At 36.5% G+C, this 21,278-nt stretch overlaps 1 protein-coding gene and 1 long non-coding RNA gene across 2 annotated transcripts in view; one reads left to right on the plus strand and one right to left on the minus strand.

Annotated features, from left to right (window-relative positions):
• Positions 1-21,278, minus strand: part of LOC126754003 (uncharacterized) — a 241,342-nt gene that overhangs the window by 82,326 nt on the left and 137,738 nt on the right. The gene's annotated exons all lie outside the window — the stretch shown is intronic.
• Positions 1-21,278, plus strand: part of LOC126753983 (zinc finger protein ZIC 2-A) — a 60,278-nt gene that overhangs the window by 31,742 nt on the left and 7,258 nt on the right. The window contains exons 2-4 of the mRNA XM_050465790.1: positions 5,411-6,179; positions 6,355-6,684; positions 7,081-7,262. Of these exons, the coding sequence (XP_050321747.1) occupies positions 5,411-6,179; positions 6,355-6,684; positions 7,081-7,262 (1,281 nt within the window). The remainder of the gene's footprint in view (positions 1-5,410; positions 6,180-6,354; positions 6,685-7,080; positions 7,263-21,278) is intronic.

Here is a 21,278-nt window from a genome sequence, read left to right on the forward strand (position 1 = left end):
GGTAGATCTCGCCAATGTATGGAGAATTTCTCTCTCTGGCGAACAATATTCAAAGTTTCATGATTGAAGATCTGATTCTTGATCTTGATTTTGAGACTTAAATTTTTACTTGTCTTGAATGTATATCTCTCGAAGTTCTATGTCGCCTTACACAATTCTAAAGTTTCGCTTATAAGACTTGATCAAATTAGACGCGGACTACCAAACTAAACACAAAAACATGTGAAAATGTATTTTTATATAAATCTTTTTTACCTTGAAGGTGGATCTAGAGCCAATACAAGCATGTCAATGTATTGTCCACTATGGGTTGGGATGACCTCAAGTGCTTTCAGAGAATTTGGATTTTTGAGGTTTTGGCTCTTTCTAGATAGGTGCGCGATTCTCGAGATTGTTGGACAGTTTCGAGGTTAATTTCATAAATCCATGTCTCGTCGATAGCAATGATGCGTTTGATGAACTTAAGGTCCTCAGCTACTGCATAAATCCACGTCTCGTTGACATTAATAATGCGTTTAATGAATGTAGGGTCCTGGCCTACGTCATTTTTGACGATCTATAAGAGATGTTGAGATCTACTGCCATCTCTTCAATGCAAAAACAATGATTTTCAAGCACGATACGTTTTCGATGACTTCAAATGTCAATCTAGCAAAATATACTCATCCATTCGGCTTGACCCGCTTCATACTCAAAATGTGTTTTGTCGATCTATAAGAAATGTTGAGATTCTCTACTCTCTCTCTGATGCTAAAACGACGATTTTCAAGGACCCTATTCTTCTAGAAAAATATTTATCGATACGGCTTGCGCTCGGTTTGAGTGGATCAGTCCGAGTTAAATTTGATCAGATGAACTAGAACGGCGCTATCTGAATCCCTGAAAGCCTTATACCTGAATTCCAATTATCTGGCTTTGGTAACTACCATCGACCGGTCTAATCTAGCTTGTATATCTTATAGAGGTTCAACCGCTGAGAAGATAGTAGAGAAAATGGAAGGATTTCTCTACATTAGTGCTTTACAGTGTTTTACAGCTTTAAATTGAGAAAGGAAGTAAAATTTTTCAAGCTGCAGATGTGGAGTGCCTTTTTTTTTGGAGGTCAAGGGTATCCAAAACTTTTCAATACTCAGGTTTGCGCGGCAAACACTAGTATATTGCGGTGACAACCAATAAAGATCTCACTTCTACTGAAAATTCTCCAAAACTCACATAAGGTCCTAATGTCGCAGCTCTGTGCATCTTAGCCAACATAACCCGATTATCCTTTACCTCCTTCCACTTACTCCCGTGAGTCTCATAGACATCAACACCTTTTCCTTCATATAATTTATCAATTTCCTATTGTGCAACAATTAGACCGCCTCGACGTCTGTGTCTAAAGTTAACATCAATTTTCCACATTCAACACTGCACCCTTTTCACCACACCACACCACACACCACCTGTGTGTGTGTTGGTCTCCGCAAGCAATTGCTTTCTATTTGATTTTCCAAAGCGTCACGAATGCGTTTCATCCATTTTTTCCTTTGTGAAATTACAAATTTAGCGCGACGCGTCATTTCGTCACGCATACACCAATGCCCGCTTCCCCCTCTTCCTACTTTTATCGCATATTCTCCCTTTCTCCTGTGTTGACTCTGTGGTGTGTTAGCGCCAATTCGCTCGTGATTGTCCTTTTGTGCTGGCAGATTTTCCATACCCCTTTTGCTTTTTGCTTCGCACTTCACCAACACAATGACATTGAAGAACGCTATTATTATACTCCTGATCAATGTTGTTGCTGTAATTTGTTAGCTGTTTATATATCAATGTCACCATGAATGCAAATCGCTTGCGGGCCTCATTTGCGCGCTGTTGTTGTTGTTGTAGCGAGTTGTTCTTGTTGTTGTTGCAATGTCTTAATGTTGGTGTTGTTGTTGTAGCGAGTCGTTCTTGTTGTTGTTGTAATGTCTTATTGTTGTTGTAAGGTCTTATTGTTGTTGTAAAAATATATTGTCATTGTTTGTTGTTGTTGTAACACATTCCTAATGTTTTTGTTGTTGTAGCACCCTGTTATTGTTGTTGTTGTAGCGCCTTCATAATGTCGCTTTGCTGGGCGTTTGTGTATTTTGTGTTTGGTCATGCTCCATTTACCTCGGGTGTGTGGACGAACAGATGTTCCATTTAAACGCGTATTATTATTATTACTGCTATTGTTGTTTTTGTTGTAACTTGTTATTTTCTATGGCGCGTCTGAATTTACCATAAGGTGGCTGAAGGTATGCTCTGTGACGTCAAGTCAGTGGCTGCTGTGCGGCGTTGACAGACTGACAGAGCGAGGAGGGAGGGAGAGGCGGTTGATGATCATGCTGATTTGCCGATTCGTTGCATCGCCGCTTCACTCATCTATATGCGTGTGTGTGTAAATGCTTGTGCTTTGTGTGATGGGCGGTTGATTAGGGTGAATTAATGGTCATGTAAGGTGGATTATATGATTGAATACGAAAATAATTATGTTTCGAAATTCGATGCCGTCACGGACAACCATACACACATACATTCACACATATACATGGGCATAAAGATTGATTTGTCGTAAATAGAATAGTAGCGGCGTTTGACAGATGCGCAAGTGCCGGGGAGTGAGGCTGGTGTGTGCATATACAGGTGGACGGACATTGGTCTAGATTTTATTTGTTTTAATTTTTTTTGCTTCGAAATTTTGGCGTGCATAATGCGAAAATAATGTTTTTGGTGATTTATGTTATTTTTATTTATTTGCCATATGCTTCATGAGGCATGTATTTATGTTCTATGGCGGCAAATAGAGAACTCGAGACGAAATGAATGCGATTTAAAATATTCTTAACTAACAAAGATGGCCAAGACGAGGAATACGGGACCGTCTTCAGCAGAAGTAGTAAGATACTTAGATCGACTACACTCACCGTCGCTCCAAAACAACCAGACAAAACTGGAGAAAAGACAGCCTCAAGGGAAACCCACCACCGGCAAAACAAGGAGAAGAGAAGAGCACCCCAGCTGCCACTAAAGAAGGACCTCAGAACTCGCCGAAACAAGAATACATTACCCAAATGAGAGAAGCAGAAGAGGAATCCGTAGAAAAGTTAAAGGGTATATGCGAAAGATGGCGATGGGAAAACAAAAGAACGTCAGCATGGACGATAAGGACGGAACGGCACAGCTAGACGAACTCTTCGACGTCATCAAGTGTTACCGCAGAAACTGGTTCATTGCAGAAAATGAGAAAAGGCGGGAATATCTAAGCAGACGCATCACGACGCCTGAGCCAGTAACGTCGAAGCGGCGCGCGACAAGCCGTGAGGAGCCTCGAGTGACAATTCAACCACTTTTCACTTGTCCAAACCGCGCATATCGAACTACTATAGCATATACTGCCATACAAACTGAACGATGAAAATCAAGACAAAGTTCTAAAGCGCCCACTTGAGAATCGAAAATCTATACTTGTATTATATGCATTAAGGATATGGGGCTTAGACCTAACGCCAACATGAGCATCGAAAATCAATATATTATCGATACTGACTAAGACCTAGTGCTTCCCAAAACACGGAAGCGCTTCGGCTTAGTTTCATTCATAATTTCACAGATATCCGCTGAAAAAAAGACTTTTAAAGTTTGTTTTGGGTTAGAGAAAGGTCTTGGCACAAACCTTTGGATTGATTTAAATATACTGGCGAATATGTTTTCATGCAATTTTAGAACGTTAACTTATGTAAAAAATCATTATAATCAATAACACGAAAATCGTTATATATGGTATATGGGAGCTGGGTCATTCGTGAACCGATTTCATACCATTTCGGCATGAAACTATAGTACATACAAGTTCACCTTATTTTACTAAGAAGATATGTTCGAAAATCCTTTTATTAGATGTAAAGGCTGGGGAAGAATTCATCTCGTTCTATCGGGTTTTTATTTTCTTCACCATGCTTCTGTCGAGATCGTCGTATAGACAATGCACGTTTTCGGTTGTTAGCCGTACACAATACTTGGCAATCTCGCCCACTATTTCATTGCTCTCGATGCCTTTGTGGCCTGGCACACAGTAGAAGTGAAGTTGCTTGCTTCCGGCAACACTTTCTACTGCAGCACTGCCTCCCAAGGTACGTCAGGCCGATATGCGATACGAGGTTACTGCCGTGACTGCTGCTTGACTGTCACTTTAGACATGCAAGTATGAATACACTGTTATTATAGACAGAAAGATTAGCAAGATAGATTAGAAAAAGATGTGCTCAAACTAGATAGTCGAGATGGAGGAATGAAGCCGCTTTGAAATCATTAAAGTTTGCTAAGGTTTCGTCAAAGATATCGAAAGAATGCTTTGCAGTTCTAATATCCTATTCAACGCTAAGCCTATAATGGCTTCCGGGATATAGTGATATACCAGGTAACCGTGAAGCAGATGAGCTAGCTAGCAGGCTCCACCCTATAATTAGACTTTGGAAAAGAGGGAATTTAAATGTTTCTTGTATCACTTGTAGATATTTAATCGACAAATAAATGTTATAAATATAGCTGAGTCTCAAAGGAGTCAATGCCTGATCTCTCAGCAAGCACGTATGGAATATGGACCGCACATGTCGACTATTAATATTGAAAAGGAATGACAAAAGAACTCCAGTGGTAGTGCTAATAGGTAACGGTCTAATTGGTAAACATGTCAGGGCAAATGGAAAAAGCATAGATAGATAGAAATTAATTGAAGGTTTGCACTACGATCAATGATCTATTGTGCCCTCTAGTATATCACATGTGGTCACAAAGGTCCAGCACTATGAACAATTCCAGTAGCTTATTGGGCGCGATGGAGGTGATGTGATCCCTTTCCACGTAGAAGGATCGAACGGTCTTGAGAACGGGGCAATCTAGAAATAGGTGACCTGGAGTTTCGGGTTCCATGTCGCAAAACCGGTCGTTTGCGCCAGAGACTATGCCCGTTATGCCGGTGTTGGATACATTTTTCTTGCGCCTGTAGAGTTTGTCTCGGGGGAGGTTGATCATATCTTTAAACTTTGCTATGTTGTAACCTCCCAATAGTAACTTGGCGTGGCACATTTCTGTTATCTGCTGCTATTGTCGTTCTCTACTCACTCTCTCCTTCGTGCGAAGCGGGGTGTGAGACCCCACCACAATGCAGGGTGCTGGCCCCATTCTAGAAGCCACCGCAGAGCGGTTAGCTACTTGCCGGCTACTCCTTGGAAAAGCCATATAATAACTATTGTTGAGGCTGTTAGGTGATAACGGAAGAAGAGCTTAGAGTGAATATTCTATACGAATATACAAAAGAAACTTTATAGTCCAAAAATATACGCAACACTTTTACGCCAACAAAAATTCAAATCATAAACAAAGCTTCCCTCCTTTTCCCTTCCAGATGAGCTCGCCTTCAGCATCAATCGTCTGGTGAAAGCCGAACACTTGTCCAGTCATCACCCGCCTACGTTACTCAGTAGCAGCGCCGCCAACAACGCAGTAGCGAAACATGACGAAGATAACAACAACTCCATCTGCATTCTGAGCAAAAATCAAATACTACAATGGAAATTACAACAACCGCTAAGTGATAGCGGCATTAGCGAACCGCGTTCCTACACGGAACACGATATGATTTCCAGATCGCGCAGTCATTCGCGCACCTCATCACAAATCGATCTCGATGACGATAGCAATTGCCGACGCTCGCTGCATTCGCGTTCGCGTTCACGTTCAAGTTCCGTCGAGCTCGAAGTCGATTCACCGCCACCGCCCGCCTTGCACCACCACCACCACCACCACCAACACAACAGTCGCACCAGTCCATTGAGTTCGCCGCCAACAACCGCAGAGCTTTTAATTAGTTCGAGTCCGAAAAAGTCTGAAATGTTTTCAGTGTCGGCGCTTTTGCGGCGCGATGAGCCGGCGGCGCATGGCGTGACGGTCGTACGACCGTTGCAGAAGTCACCAACAGGCATGAGTTTGCCGGCTGGCGTGAATCCCTTCGAGGCGTTTCGCAATGGTTATGTGAGCAGTAGTGGTGGCGGCGGCGGTGGAGGCGCTGCCAGCTACGAGCCGCCATTCTTTCAACGACCGCTGTTGCCGCCCGCCTTTCCGCTCTTCGCCGCCTTTGCGCTGCATCAGGGTCAACAATCTGGTTTAACCTCAGCGTAAGTAGCTCCATTTCGTGTACATATGTATAATGGTTAAAGTGTAAAATAATTGTAAAAAACACTTGAAACAACAAAAACTTAATTAAAAGCGGCAAAATATTTAATTGCCAGTCCACGCGCTCATGTTCAAAGCATATATGTAAATTTGTTGCTTTCTCTTTATGCTCCACAGCTACCATCCCGCTTCGCAGGAGGACATCTTTCGGCTGCGCAATCTGATGGTGCCTCTGCAGGCGGGTCAAAATGGCGACGCGTCTGGTCTGCCGCCAAATTCCCATCTCGGCCTGCCACATCCACCGCATCTGCATTTCCACCACATGGCCAAATGGCCCGGCCTGCCGCAATTCAGTGACCTTTACTCATGCATGAAGTGCGAGAAGATGTTCTCCACACCGCACGGCCTCGAGGTCCACTCACGGCGTACGCATCACGGCAAGAAGCCGTACGCTTGCGAACTCTGCAACAAGACTTTCGGCCACGAAGTTAGTTTGAGTCAACACAGGTATGTTGTTTTTCACATGAACTTTGTCCCAAAAGCCTTTTTGAAAACATTCGGCCGATGTGTGTTTCTCTCTCTGTGTGTGTGTGCGTGTGTGTGTGTGTGAAAACTTAATGAGCCCACGTATGTATGTCTGCAGCGGTCTCGGTGGTGCGCTGTTTAGTCTTACATTGTTTAAATGAATTAATTTGTTAGCCGTGTGCAATTAAATTAAAAACCAAATGTAACACTCACACCCAGCCCGTTGCAACCCTGCGTTTAATGTGGCTTTCAGCCTTTCAGCTCTTAAGTCAGTGACTTAAAGGCGCATAAAGACTTTTAGTTTGCATAAAATATTAGTTGACTCGCTTTTAACATGCTCCCACTCTTCTTTGCCTTCCTTCTTCCTCTCTCTTTTAGAGCTGTTCATAATGTGGAGAAGGTTTTTGAGTGCAAACAATGCGGCAAGCGTTTCAAACGCTCCAGCACGCTGTCTACACATCTGCTGATACACAGCGATACGCGGCCTTATCCTTGCAGTTATTGCGGCAAACGTTTTCACCAGAAGAGCGACATGAAGAAGCACACCTACATACATACAGGTAAGTTTTGACAGATATTTAAATGCGCTACTTGCTTTAAGTACTTGTAGAATTCTTTTAAAGAAACACAAATTGTATGCTAAGTACATTGTATGGCAAGTAAGTTGGTTCGGAACTTAACTAATATTTTGAGCGTAAAGGGTTTGAGACCCGACTCGGCGAAATCTCAAATTTCGAAATTATACAAAGAATTTGTTTCTTTTTTAATTATGCTAAATACTGTGATAAGTAAGTTGGTTTGGAACTTAACTAATACTTTGAGTGTAAAGGGTTTGAGACCCGACTCGGCGAAATCTCAAATTTCAAAAGCGGGTTATATACACAGAGTTGGTTTTTTTAATGATTTATTGATGTAAAAATACCTCTCATGCAAATAAGTGAGTTATTTATTGGTAAGGGGGGTCTTAAACATGTCGGCAATCCATTTGTAGGGCCAGGCGTGGATTAATGTCTAATACAATACACTTACAAAATGAAAAAAGGCAAAGGATTTTACCATCTTATTCAACCATCCAATTTTTCATACATTTGTTATAAACCTCGGCTAAGACGGGCTTCAGTGCTTTTAGCGAACTTATTTTTTTCGGGTTCGGCTTATTTTTGGCGCGTCATTCGCTAGTTTATTGAACAGTTTCGATGCCATATTCATAAACCAACGTCTACTCACCAGCAATGGTGCGTTTGATCGTCAAATATCTCTTTTGCGTCATCTACTTGGCGTCGTTTTTGCTAAAGTTTCAGGTATTTTAGTGTGAGTCATACCCAAAACACTAACCAAAATGTGTTGAGTCGATTCATAAGAGATGCTGAGATGCTCTGCTATCTCTTTGATGCCAACACAACGATTTTCAAAAAACATTTTTTTTCACTTCTTCGATTTTATCGTCAGTAACAGAGATTCGAATGGACGAATCGCATTGAGGCTCATAAGAAGAAAGCTTAAAGGGTAATACATAGCTCCTCGACGAGAAAAAAATTCTCTCCGTTCCTCTTAAGTAAACTCGACGATTTTGGGAACGGTGAATGAGTGTCTATTTCAGTTACTTTTATGACTATCTGAGGATTAGTCCTTCTCCGTGGTGTAATTTTTAACAGGGTAGTGAGCGCTTTTTAGTTAGACTTGTGAAACACGCAAGATCTTTTGTAGTCAGAATCAAAATATGGGTTTCGCGCTTTCTTTCTGGGCTACCGAACTAAGCATTTTTGTGTATGCCTGAATCAGTTTGGAGAAATAACATAATGTGTTCTCTCACAGAACTCCCAGAACCTATTTATGTGCTGATCTATGGTTTGCTGTCTTCAAGAAGCGTTGGTTAGGAAAGGTTACATACATTTGGACGAAACAAGATAAGTTGCATAATTTCTCTTTGAGAACATTTACATAAGGTAGTTTATAAGAAGTCTGGGTTACATAATTTCTCTTTGAGAACATTGAAGTTAGGTTAAAGGAAGCCTGGGTTACATAATTTCGCTTTGAGAACATTGAAGTTAGGTTGTTATAGGAAGCATGAGATGCATAATTTCTCTTTGAGAACATTGAAGTTAGGTTAAAGGAAGCCTGGGTGATATGACAAGATCCTCGGCAGAAGCAAATATTTACTGGCTTCCAAGAAACTCATTCATCGGATTATGGAATTCTTGCGACCTTGTTTTGGATGTATAAAAATCTTGAACTCTGTTCTAGAGGGAGATAAGAAAGATTCTCGCTGGAGTGGCGGATCCATGTAACGGACCTGGATTTTTGTTCGTCCAAAGATTGCCAACTAGGTGGCGTTTCTCTAACTTACTTCAGGGATTGCTTTGGATTTACAGTAAACTTTGTTCTAGAGGGGAGATAAGGAAGATTTTCGCAGGAATGTCGGATCCACATTACTGAACCTGGATTTTGTTTGGCCAAAGTCACTCCACTAGGCGGCATTCCGCCAAATTACTCCAGGAATGCTTTCTGCCGCTACAACAACAACAGTATAATGAAACAAAATCGATATATTTTTAACAGTGTGTGAGACTCATTTTTATGAGATCTCAGAAGTAGTTAGCGTTTAAAATTTTGATTATGCTTGTTAGTACTGGATCCAAAAATTGTTCCAATTTACTGTAACAAACTCGAATGTTGTTTGTTAGTCAAAATTGTGCTTTTTCCGAACCATATTGCAAATTATAATTTTCGAAACTATTTGAAAAGTTAAAGGCATTTTTTAGGGTTTTTCGTCAAATCTGGCTAAATACTCTGAGCTCCATTTCTTTGCTAAGCCATTCAGTAACTATTCGAGTACTGAAAAAATACAAATTAAAAGCCGTCGGTATGAACTCATTCTTAAATCTGTGTTACTGATTGCTGATCGGTTCACAACTTTTTCGGTGGTTTGAGGCTGTCTGTCTGTCAGCATATACGCGAACCTAGTACTCCAGTTTTGAGATATTGATCTGCTATTTTGCACATGCTTATTTCTCTCCAAGCAAGTGCTAATTTCTTGGAACTGGCGATGTCAGACCATATATATGTATGTACATATGTATGTAGCTGTCCTACATACTGAACGATAAATCTCAAGACTTTGTATGGAAAACTTTTTTATTTGCCAAGATATCTCCACAAAATTTGGAAAACATTATTTTTCAAGGTAATGCAGTAATCTCAGAACGTTTTGCGCAGATCGAACTACTATAGCATATAGCTGTCATACAAATTGTCATTACAAAATCGACGTAAAAATCTTGCAGCACCATTTTATCCTACAAAAGAGGCAACTGTGAAGAATATTATAGTTTCGGTGCAGCCGAAGTTAAAGATTTTTTTGTTTTGTAGGTTAGCTTCGCATGTTCACTCATTTATTAAGCAAGAGTCCCATAGATCATTCTCTTAAGCGTTGATATAATCCATTTAAGCAGGAAAATATCAAAACTTGCCATAATTTTATCGGTGGTACATAAAAAATATACATAAATAAATATATATATGTATATTAATACATAGTGTATACATACGCATATTGATAAAAACCGTTATAATCGTCTTTCCTCTAAAATAAGTCTAAACAAGCAGCAGCGCTATCGTGAAATGAACGCCATTGCCATTCTAATCGCACAAACTCATAGTAAATAGCTGCACATATGCATATGTATATGTACATATGTATGTGTAAATGTATGTGTGCATACACATTTACATACAAGTATGAACATATACATATGTACATTATAAGCGTCGTTATATGTATGTATGTATATGTATATTCTTTAGTGCTTTTCAACAAATTGTTAAACAACCGACGATGACGCCGACGACGGCAACAACTATCAATGGCAGCGATAAAAATCAGAGTCGCACTGGAAAATTGTATCGTGGAATAAAATGCAAAAAACACACATACTAGTGCATGGCAATTGGTTTTAAAACACATACAAACAAACATATATACATACATACGTACACAAGCACGCAGTGAGCTTGAGCCACCAAAGCATTAAACATAAGCAGTGTGAGGCACGACCAACAATAGCGTGAAGTACTGCCCAGTATGCGAGTCGCCCTGTGTGTATATGGGTGTGCTTGCGCATTGGTATTTATGTAAATATGTATGCGTATGTTTGTGTGCCTATCAGCCGACACGCTGAGCGCGCAATCACAGCCAACCAATGAAAAATTTAGTCAGGGGATTTTGATTTTCTATTTTATTCTTGGAAATTTACGCTCCTGCAGCGCATAAACACACACACACACACACTCCCATGCATGCAGTTGCGCTCGTGCTGTTCGGCATATGTTTTCAATGCAGTCGCGCTCAGTCACTCTCAAACGCGTGTGCGCGCTACACGGCAGCAGAGCACATGCCATTAGTCAAAGAGAGAGAGAACACACCCCATTTGGAGTAGTATGTGCTCACAGCAATCACGGCGCGCTCCACTAAAGACGACACACACACACCTACACATACACACAGCGGTGCTGAGTTTGTTTTGGAGGTGGCGCTGGCACATGCTATTGCCAGTATCAAACAACAACAACAAATACAATTGCAGTGCTAAAAGTCAGTGAGACGACCTCTGGCAGCCATTTCCTGCATTGAAGTGGCAACAAAAACACTAACAAAACGTTGTAGTTGCATGAAGTTTTGGTGCCTGCGCGTTGGCGCTGCCATTTTGGGTGCTACAACAACACTAAATGATAGGGTGGTATTGCTTCCTGTGTTTTGAGGGAATGTTGTGGGAGGTTTGGGGGCTGTAGTGTGTGGTTTGAGGGACTGCAGTGCGGAGTGTGAGGGGAAGCAGTGCGGGGTGTGAGGGGAAGCAATTTGTGGTTTGAGTTGGTGCTGTGAGCGCTGAGGAAGTGCGCTTGGCATGCTTAGCACTGGAAATATTTTAGTTTGCCTAGAAGTTTGCGCAAACCCGCCAAGTTTGACGCTGGATTCCTCCCAATTCCTTATTGAAGCTACAACTACAACAACACAGCCGTGCGGGAAGAATTACAAGTAAGGGGCATTGCAAAAACAAAAACAACAACTACCACAACATATGTATGTACATACATATGTATAGTCTATGTATGTAATATAGTGTATGCGTGCAACAACAACAAAAATATATGAAGACTTCCGTAAATCAGTTTAACAAATGGCAGAGATAATAACTTTAACGCTGCAGCATGCGGCGCTTGAGCTGCGGCATTCTTCAGCGAAGCGAAACGAACGTGCCAGTGAGCTCTATGTATGTATGTACATATGTGTATATGTATATGAGCCACTGGAAGTGGCAAGTGGCGCTACTGGCTCCGTCGGTCGCTGTTAGCCAGCTCCATTTGGCCGCCAGACATTTTTATCGTTTTTGTCTTCGATTGCTTTCGATGCTTTTTATTTTTGCTCAATGTTCGTTTTCCCTCTCTATTTCCATGCTCAAACTGCCGTCGGTTACTTGGTATCTAATGGCCAGCGTCGCTTGTGTTTGACTCGGGGATTTGTTGCCAGCAGCGCATTTACATTCAGATTTAAGTCAGCGCGTGGATTTTTTGAGATTTTTTTTTTGTGAATTTATTGTGGTTTTTATTTTTCAGCAAAGCTTTTGAAATATTTTTATGCTTTCTTGACGCTAGTCTCAGCTCCGCTAGCGATTTCATTGCTTCTGGCCATTTTGTATGCCAACATACTTCTAGATACCATGTGTATGTATAGTATGTGTATGTATAGTATATATAGAATATTAGAAATATGTTTTCAGTATATAAAAAAATTTTATACAAATAAATATTCAAATTCGTAGCGCATCTAAGCTGGTTACAAATGCTTATATGAAATTTTCTGATTTCCGTTTACGCACTCACACAGATTTATTTATGACAACCGACTGACTGACTGTATCGGAAAATCAATATCCACTGGCGCTTGTTTTGGGTAGTTGAAACAGGTGTAAAACAGTTACAAGCATATACACATATGAGGCATAGAAATTTAAAGGGCTTCAAGCAAGCGTTTAGGTGCGCTTGAATGAAAAAGACATTAAATTTTAGGTTAGGTTAGATTTCAGGTATGTAAATGAGTTCTCTGAATAAGTAAATACGGTTATTATATAACTAGGTTATTTCTTAAAAACTTTTAGAACTTTAATTAAAAAACGCAATCATGTAAGCAAAGCACTTCTTGCTTCTGAGGTTCCAACTAACTGGCAAAACTGGATTAAAGTAGAAGTTTAAACTATTAACAACAGTTTCTTCAAAAGGAAAATAAACAACAACAAATTAATAAAATACAAAAATCTAATAAGCTGTAATACCGTTCACAGATACATATGTACATATTATATGTAATAGCAAAAGATGTGTAAAAAGCTCTGTATCTTCATTTTGAACGTTCAATTTGTATGGCAGCTATATGCTATAGTAATTCGATATAAACCATTTGTTGGTAGATTATAGCGCTAACTTATATAAATATATATGCCAAAGTTTGTGTAGCTATCCCGTCAAATAAAGAAGTTTTCCATATGAGGACTTGATTTTCAAAGGTCAGTTTGTATGGCAGCTATATGCTATACTGAACCGATCTCAACCATTTTTTCGCAGATTGTAGCGTTGGCTTAGATAATTATATATGCTGAAGTTTTTGAAGAAATCTTCATCAAATAAGGAAGTTCTCCATATAAGAACTTTGTTCAATTTTCATTAGAATTTTGTGTAGAAATCTAATTAAATAAGGAAGTTCTTCATACAAGAACTTGATTCTCATAGGGCAGTTTGTATGACAGCTATATGCTGCAGTGGTCCGATAACGGCGATTTCAACAATTAAGAAGTTTCTTGAGGTGGAAAAGACTTGTGCAAAATTTCATAGCGATATCTCAAACACGGAAGGACTAGTTCTCGTATAGAGAGGCCGACGTACAGATAGACCAGCAAGAAAAACAAATATTCACAGATCTTCAGTAAAAGTTTCGACATTTTTTTTAGCAAATTCAGTTAAAAATGAAATTTAGAATAATTAGTTGAATATAAATTTTAAATTTGTAGCTTTAGAATTAGAATTTTAAATTTTAGAATCAAAATTTTAAACTTTAATGGCTTTTGAAATAACAATTTGATGATAAATTTTAATGATTTCAATCATATATCATTATAGCTATGTTGGAAGAAGCAACATCTAGTTTCCTGTACACATAACCTAAAAGTGTTGACTATACCGAAGTATTTTGAGGTTATGTGTAAAGGAAAGTAGATGAGGTCCACTCAAAGCAGATATGCATAACGTCAATGTCAGATCCATTATCTCCAAGCCAGTTATGTGGTAATTATTAGTCCGTTGGTTCAAACCGTCAAAGTAAATTATATGCTACTTTCCGAAAACTTGCTTTGCCGTATTCTTTAAAGATCCAGCTCCAATCTGGTAATAAATGGAATTCTTGATTTAGAAAAAGTAAATTATTTTCAAACGGTTCTAAACAATATTCTCCGCAGTAAGAGCTCCAATATTTTTAACTCAGCTCAGATACCCATAAAGTTGTAATTTACGGGGTTAATATCAGGCATATATATATGTAGTATTTCATTATTTATCACATGGATTACAGTAGCTTATAGAAAATCTTACATTGGACTCGAGTTTTGCCTACTTTATCCCCTCGCAAAGTTGAGTTTAACAGAGACAACAATTTCTTACTGATTCGTCTGTGCGAATCCAGTTTCTGAACAGTATTACCCGAGACAATAACGCCCTATGTAACAGGATTCGGACTGAAAATTTTAAAGAAGAAGATTTTGTTATTTTCATTTCATGTTTTTTCCTTTGAGCCTCTCTTATATGTAACTGAATAAATTTGAACCGGACTGAGAGCAAATATACATACATTTTCATGGATTTTAATACAAATCTCTAATAACGCCTTCAAAATAGTATCCTAAACAAATACAAGTCAATGTTTAAGCCAAATTTTCATATAATTTTTAAAACAGTCGGTTCGGATGGTCTTCAGTGCCTCAGCGAAGTTCGATTTTTTTATAAGCTTCGGCTGGGTTGGGCCGTAGTGCATTAGCCAAGTTTGATTTGTTTGGTTACGGCTCAGTTTTGGCGCGTCATTCTGTACATTGTTGAACAGTTTCGTTGCAGGGTCCTCAGAAATGCTGTCAAGCAGCTTTTTTGCGACCTCCACTTGATGTCGATTTTGTCAAGCTTTTCTTTTGCGATCTCTACTTGGTTTTACCAAGCATCTTTTTTGCGACCTCTACTGTACGTCGATTCTGCAAAAGAGTCAAGTCTAGCTTTCGCTTCATACCCAAAACATTAACCAAAATCATCTGAGCCGCTCCAAAAAAGATGTTGAGCTCCTCTGTTAGTTCTTTGAGATCAAAACTACGACTTTAGAGCCTTTCTTTAGATTTTTCATATTCGATTAACAGAGCCGGATGGACGACTCGAATGAGGCAAGTTTCAGATGACTTCAAATTTTCGATGACTCAAGATTTGTGTTCTTGATAGACTCCCGAGAACAGTTCGGCAACATTTTCAACAATTCCGTAGCCGTGATTCCATTGGAAGCACAAAATTTGAAGCAAACTCGTTGCTCAATTTTTTCTCATGGTAAAAACACAAACTCTTCGCGTCAGAAAGTAACTGCTTCTCAAACAAATTCTCAATAATTAATGTAAGGAGATAAAAATTAACCAAAAACCCGGTTTATATATACATATGTATGTTTGAGATCGAGGGTTTCTTCTGAATTTTTAAAGGAGCAAGTAAATTAAATTCTTCAACTCATACCTGAACCTGGTCAATAAATTGAATCAAGAAAGACGCTAAAGAAGCTGCAACGCAACTAGTCTTCAAGGTGTTTAAGCTCCTATAACCTAAAGGACAGAAAATTACCTTCGGAGCTTACTCAACCAGAAAATCTAACTTGCTTTAAAGCCTTAAAATTTAAACGCTTTGTAAAAATCTATAATCTAGAGACACTACTACGTTTATATAACATATATACATATATATATATATATATGTATGTATATATGTATTAACATAAGTTGGTATGTATGGTATTTGTATATATATACATGGGTGTATATTTGGTGGCATACCAGCACCGGTGCTGACATTGAATGCGAAGCAGAGTGGAATCCCATAATGGTATTGCAGAGATGTGATTGCGAAACATTCGACCGTAGGGATGTGCTCTGATTCAGCATTAGCAACGGATTCATTGTGTGCCATGACCGAGCCAACGCGGCTAACGATTGTAAAAATTACAAGACGAGACCAAAGCAGAGAAAGAGGAGCAAGGCAAATGTTAATGCACTACACACATGTACATATACATATAGATGCCTAAGTAAATATGTATATAGGAACGTGCTAAAGCTACATATATATATATATGTATATGTATGCATATACTGCAAAGAAATGGCAGAAGAAAATAACCAAAAGTGCCCAACAGACACGCAGAGGCCACAATAAAAGCAACAGTGCAATTGGAAGTTAATGTATACATACATATATATGTATGTATGTACATATGTACATATGTATGTGTGTATGCGCTCTATCACGTGCATATGTCCCATAGCTTCCAGCTAGTCGGAGCCGCTAGGGTCAGCTAGACCGGCACACAGCAGCGCAAGCAGGTCCTTAAGCATATACTTGTATATACATATATAAGAATATATTATATACATATATATGTGTGTCGATATGTAAACGGGTTTATTGTGGTCCATACGCTGCGCACGTACGTACTCTAACGGAACAAATAACGTCACGTAGACGCAGAGATTATAGAGCAGCTTTTATTATTTATCACGAAGCTGGAGAGGGGGTGGACGAAAAGGGCGGAAAACTAACGAAAACCTGCATACAAAAGAAATTGCATACAGATATCCATACACATCTGTACATTTATATATGTATATGAATATATACACATATATACTATATGTCCGTCTGTTGAACTCCACTAAGCGTTATCCAGCCAACTCCAAGCGTCGTTATCCTTGGAAACTCATAAAAACCAAAGTAAGCAAAGCAGCGTACTCCGAGTATCAGATTGCTTTTGCTATGCGCAAGTGTGTATGTGTGCATGTGCTTACAACTATGCTCGTGTGCGCTCCGCATATATTGTTGGGTGGCGCCACCCACCAGTTTGCCGAGTTGTGGAGCGTTTGAGCGCTGAAGCACTGTAGTAAATAGTGTAGTAAATGAAATCAGAAATTCTGAAAATCAGCAGAAGAGGAAGCATGAAAATTGCTTGCTGTCGAGCATGACAGAGAGGGCTCTTCAAGGATTTTTCTTTATGGCAACACATTGCGGAAATTCTTTTAAATCTTTGCTTGGCGAAGACAACGAGCTGAAGATACATATGTATGTGCATATATTATACTTTAGAAGTACATACATATATATGTTTGTTTAGATATAACTTAAATTTATAAAAAAATACATACATACACTGATATAAAAGTATACATATATGAGACTTTGTTGATACTCGTATAAGTGACTCTGATTGTAGGCCTTTATAGCATGAAAAAATAGGCATGAACATACATACATATATACTGATAAATATACAGACATATGTATGTATGTATGTATAGCATAATAATATATATTTACTATGTAATCGTATATACTGATTCATCGGAAATTGTGTTTATCGTGAAAATACATACATACATATTTGCGAAATCATTCTTATATATTATATATAGTATATACATATGTATGTGTGCATTTATGTATAAGCAAAAGTGTGATAACAGCATCGTTCATTGAAATAAGTACAATGCTTTTAAGTAAAATTTGCAAATTTAATAAAAATATTTATTTATTTTTGTTTAATTTTGTAAAAATTCGAAATCAGCTATAAAAAATAACGGTACTGTTTAAATTTTCAAACAATAAAAATTTTATATGTTATATAAAGAAATTTTATTAAGAATAAATACATAAAATGTTTTTTCCAATTTAAAAATTATTTTATTTCGTTTCAACATTTTTTTTTTTGGTTTTATTTGTAGTAAAGAAAATTTACACAAAAAATTTTATTCCGACTTTTTTTAATCATCAAACATTAAAAAAGTTTATATGTTACATAAACGATTTTTTATTGAAAATAATTACATAAAATAGTATTTCCAATTTAGAAAATTAATATTTTTCTTTTAAAGATTTTTTTTGTTTTATTTGAATAAAAGCAACTTTAATTTCAACATTTTTTATTACAAAAAACTTAATTGCAAACTTTTTTTATAAAAAATGATGTCCAGAATTATAAATTTAAAATAATTTTGGAATTAAGGAAGAGGGTATCAAAATATTTTTTTTTTGAAAAGCGGAATTTTTTTGTTTCTTTATATTTCTTTACATAATTTAATACGAAAAATTAAATTAAATTAAAAAACTAAAAAAACTAAAAGAAAATAATTGAGATATAAGAAATTTATTTAACTGAATTTTATAAATTTAAAATTAATAATTTTCAAATCCAGTAAAGAAATATCAGCATATTTTTTGCAAACGAATTTTTTTTCGAAAATATTTTTTTGTTTTGTTTACAAAACTTTACTTTTAGTAAAAAATACTTGAATTAAAAGTTAATAATTAAATTATAAAAAATAAATTAATTAACAGCGTTTATTTTAAAGAAATTTATTTATTTTATAATAATTACAAAAAATTACCAAAAATTAATTAATTAATTGCGATTTATTTTAAATAAATTGGCGTATTTTAACTAAATATTATAAGTCTCATAATTATAATTATAATAATTAAAATTAATTATTTTTTTATTGAGAAAAGGGATATAAAAATATATTTTTTGCGAACCAGAAAATATTATTTTTATACATATTTCCAGTAAAGATAATTTAGTAGAAAATTTTTTTTAATAAATTTTTTAACCAAATTTTGTAAGTTGGAATTTTATTTCGAAAATTAATTATTTAAACTTGTCAAATTTAATTAAAATCTCCAACTTATATAAAAAAGATTACAATTAAATTTTATTTAATTATTTTATATAAAAAAGATCCCAATAAAACTTTATTTAATTTTTTTATATAAATTGGAGACTTTAATTAAATTTTACAAGTTTAAATAATTAATTTTCGAACTTAAAAAACTTATATCAAAACAATTTAAACATCTTAATTATAATTTAATTTTCTTTTCTTTTATTATCTATTTATTTTTGATTTAGTTTGATTTTTGATTTAGTTTTTATAAATAATTATCATTTCGTTTTTAACTTAATTATAATTTGATTTTTTATACAAATTGGATATTTGAATTAAATTTTAAAATATATTTTAATTTTTTTTATTATATGTATATATTCGAGATTTTAATTCAATTTTATAAGTTTAAATATAATAATTAATTTTCGAAATAAAAATTTAAATTAAAATATCTTAATTTAAAAAGGGAACTATTAATTATCTGCGACTTTATATATTTTATTTTAATTTTTGTACAATTTTCAATGTTAAAAATTCAAATATAATACGTAAACTTTTAAAAATCATAAAATGTTTATTAGGACAAGGTCGTATAAAATAATAAATAATGGAAAAATTAATTTATTTTCCATAGAATTTTTTTTTGTATTAGAAGATCTTTATTTGAACTAATTTAATTGTTATTCCAATTATCTACAAAAAATGTTAAAATTATGTTTAAATAATTTTTTTAAATTAAATTTTAATTTAATTATTTTTTTACTAATTGGGGATTTAAATTAAATTTTAAAATTTAATTGCAATTTTTTTATGTAAAACTGCTACAGTCCTTTTTTTCTGATTCAAATTATATAAAAAAAATGTTTGAAAATATTTTACATTAGTTTTTATCATTTGCAGCTATCAACATTTCTTTCATTAAATTTTATTTTTTACATTTACATTCCTCTTTTGGTTTTAAAAGTGTGCATATTTTACTGACCATCGCTGTACAGAACATATAGACAAAAGCCACAGCGCGCACTAACAGCAATAGGTTGATGCATATCAATTCCTTTACTCACATACAAACACATACATATGTATGTATGATAACTGCTGTTTATATCATAGGAACTCCCATCTCTGCGCTTTTCGGCCACTCGGTGTCACCCTGTGTCACATGCGACAATTTTCGCAAACCAAATACATACATATGTATATACCCACAATATATATCGAATAATAGCAGTACATAGGAGCCACATGAAATGGTTAACGTTGTTTTTTGTTGTTGTTGTTTTTATACATACCAGTACTATTACAATCGTATGTGTATATGCATGGCATGTTTTATCTAGTCGCTGTATCCTTCCACTTGACATCCATTTCATTTTTCTTTCCAATTTCATGCCACTATCCGTTATATCAGAGTTAAGTAAACTTTAGTTTTTACTGGCCAAATACCAGCTGCTGAGAGCTTGGGAGGGTGTGAGAGCGTAGAGCGTCGGTTATGGTAGAGTGATAAAATCACATTAAATTGATTTAGTCTGTTTTCATTCCCGAAAGACACATTACCGCTTTCAGCAATTCAGTGCACAAGCAATGAAAAAAGCACGAAGTTGGTATGAAAAAAACAAAAAAATAAAAAAAAAATTGGCGAAAAATCAAACGAATGAGCCGAGCAGATGAGATGTGATGATTGAAGTTCTGATTTTTATTTGCAATTTTTGCTTCGGAGGTTTATTTAGAGGAGGAGTGTGTACTCATTGGATGGTATAGTATGTATGTATGAGTGTGAACGAAAATTGATTACGAAGCTTTGTACAAAAATGGCGGAAAATTTTTGGTAAATTTTTAAGGACGTTTGCTCGAAATTTTTTTAATGATTTAAGAGTTCGATTTATATTATTTAGATTTTTGGTGCAGTCTTGGATATTCTATCTGCACGTCGGCTTTTCTTATTTCCAATGAAAGTTTGGCTTTGAAGGTTTAATGATTCACTAAGAGCAGCTATTGGTTTCAAATTTGTGTCTTGCTCTCTTTCTTGGGCTCTAAATTACAGTACTCCAGACACCAAGACTGACTTTGAGATCTAGCAAGCCTTTCACTTAGTTAGCCAATTTTTATTTGTGTTCGAGAGTTTACCGATCTAGTTATGAGTTCTCGCTCTTAGTGAAGATTGTCATTTCTTCCAAGAAACATTAGTTTACCCTTCTGGAAATATTGTGCTTTTATTGTGGTTCCACTTTCAACGTGGATCTTTATTTTAGATTTGAAAGTATTAACTTTCTCTATGCATAGCAATAGCGTTCTTCTTCCTGAGTTTGATTCAAGGTTTCGACTTCATCTTTGAAATATTCAGGTCAACAATGTAGAAAATTGTATTACTGATTGGGAGACTCTAACGTTATCACGCTGGCTAAGTCATGTCGTTCGAATGAATGAAAACACTCCAGCTCTGAGAGTATTCGACGCAATACCCGCCGGAGAAAGCAGAGGAAGAGAAAGAAATCCACTCCGTTGGAAAGACCAGGTGGAGAAGGACCTGGCTGCTCTTAGCATCTCAAATTGACACCAAACAGCGAAAAGAAAGAACGA

Source organism: Bactrocera neohumeralis, chromosome 3 (assembly GCF_024586455.1).
Source record: "Bactrocera neohumeralis isolate Rockhampton chromosome 3, APGP_CSIRO_Bneo_wtdbg2-racon-allhic-juicebox.fasta_v2, whole genome shotgun sequence".
NCBI lineage: Eukaryota > Metazoa > Arthropoda > Insecta > Diptera > Tephritidae > Bactrocera > Bactrocera neohumeralis.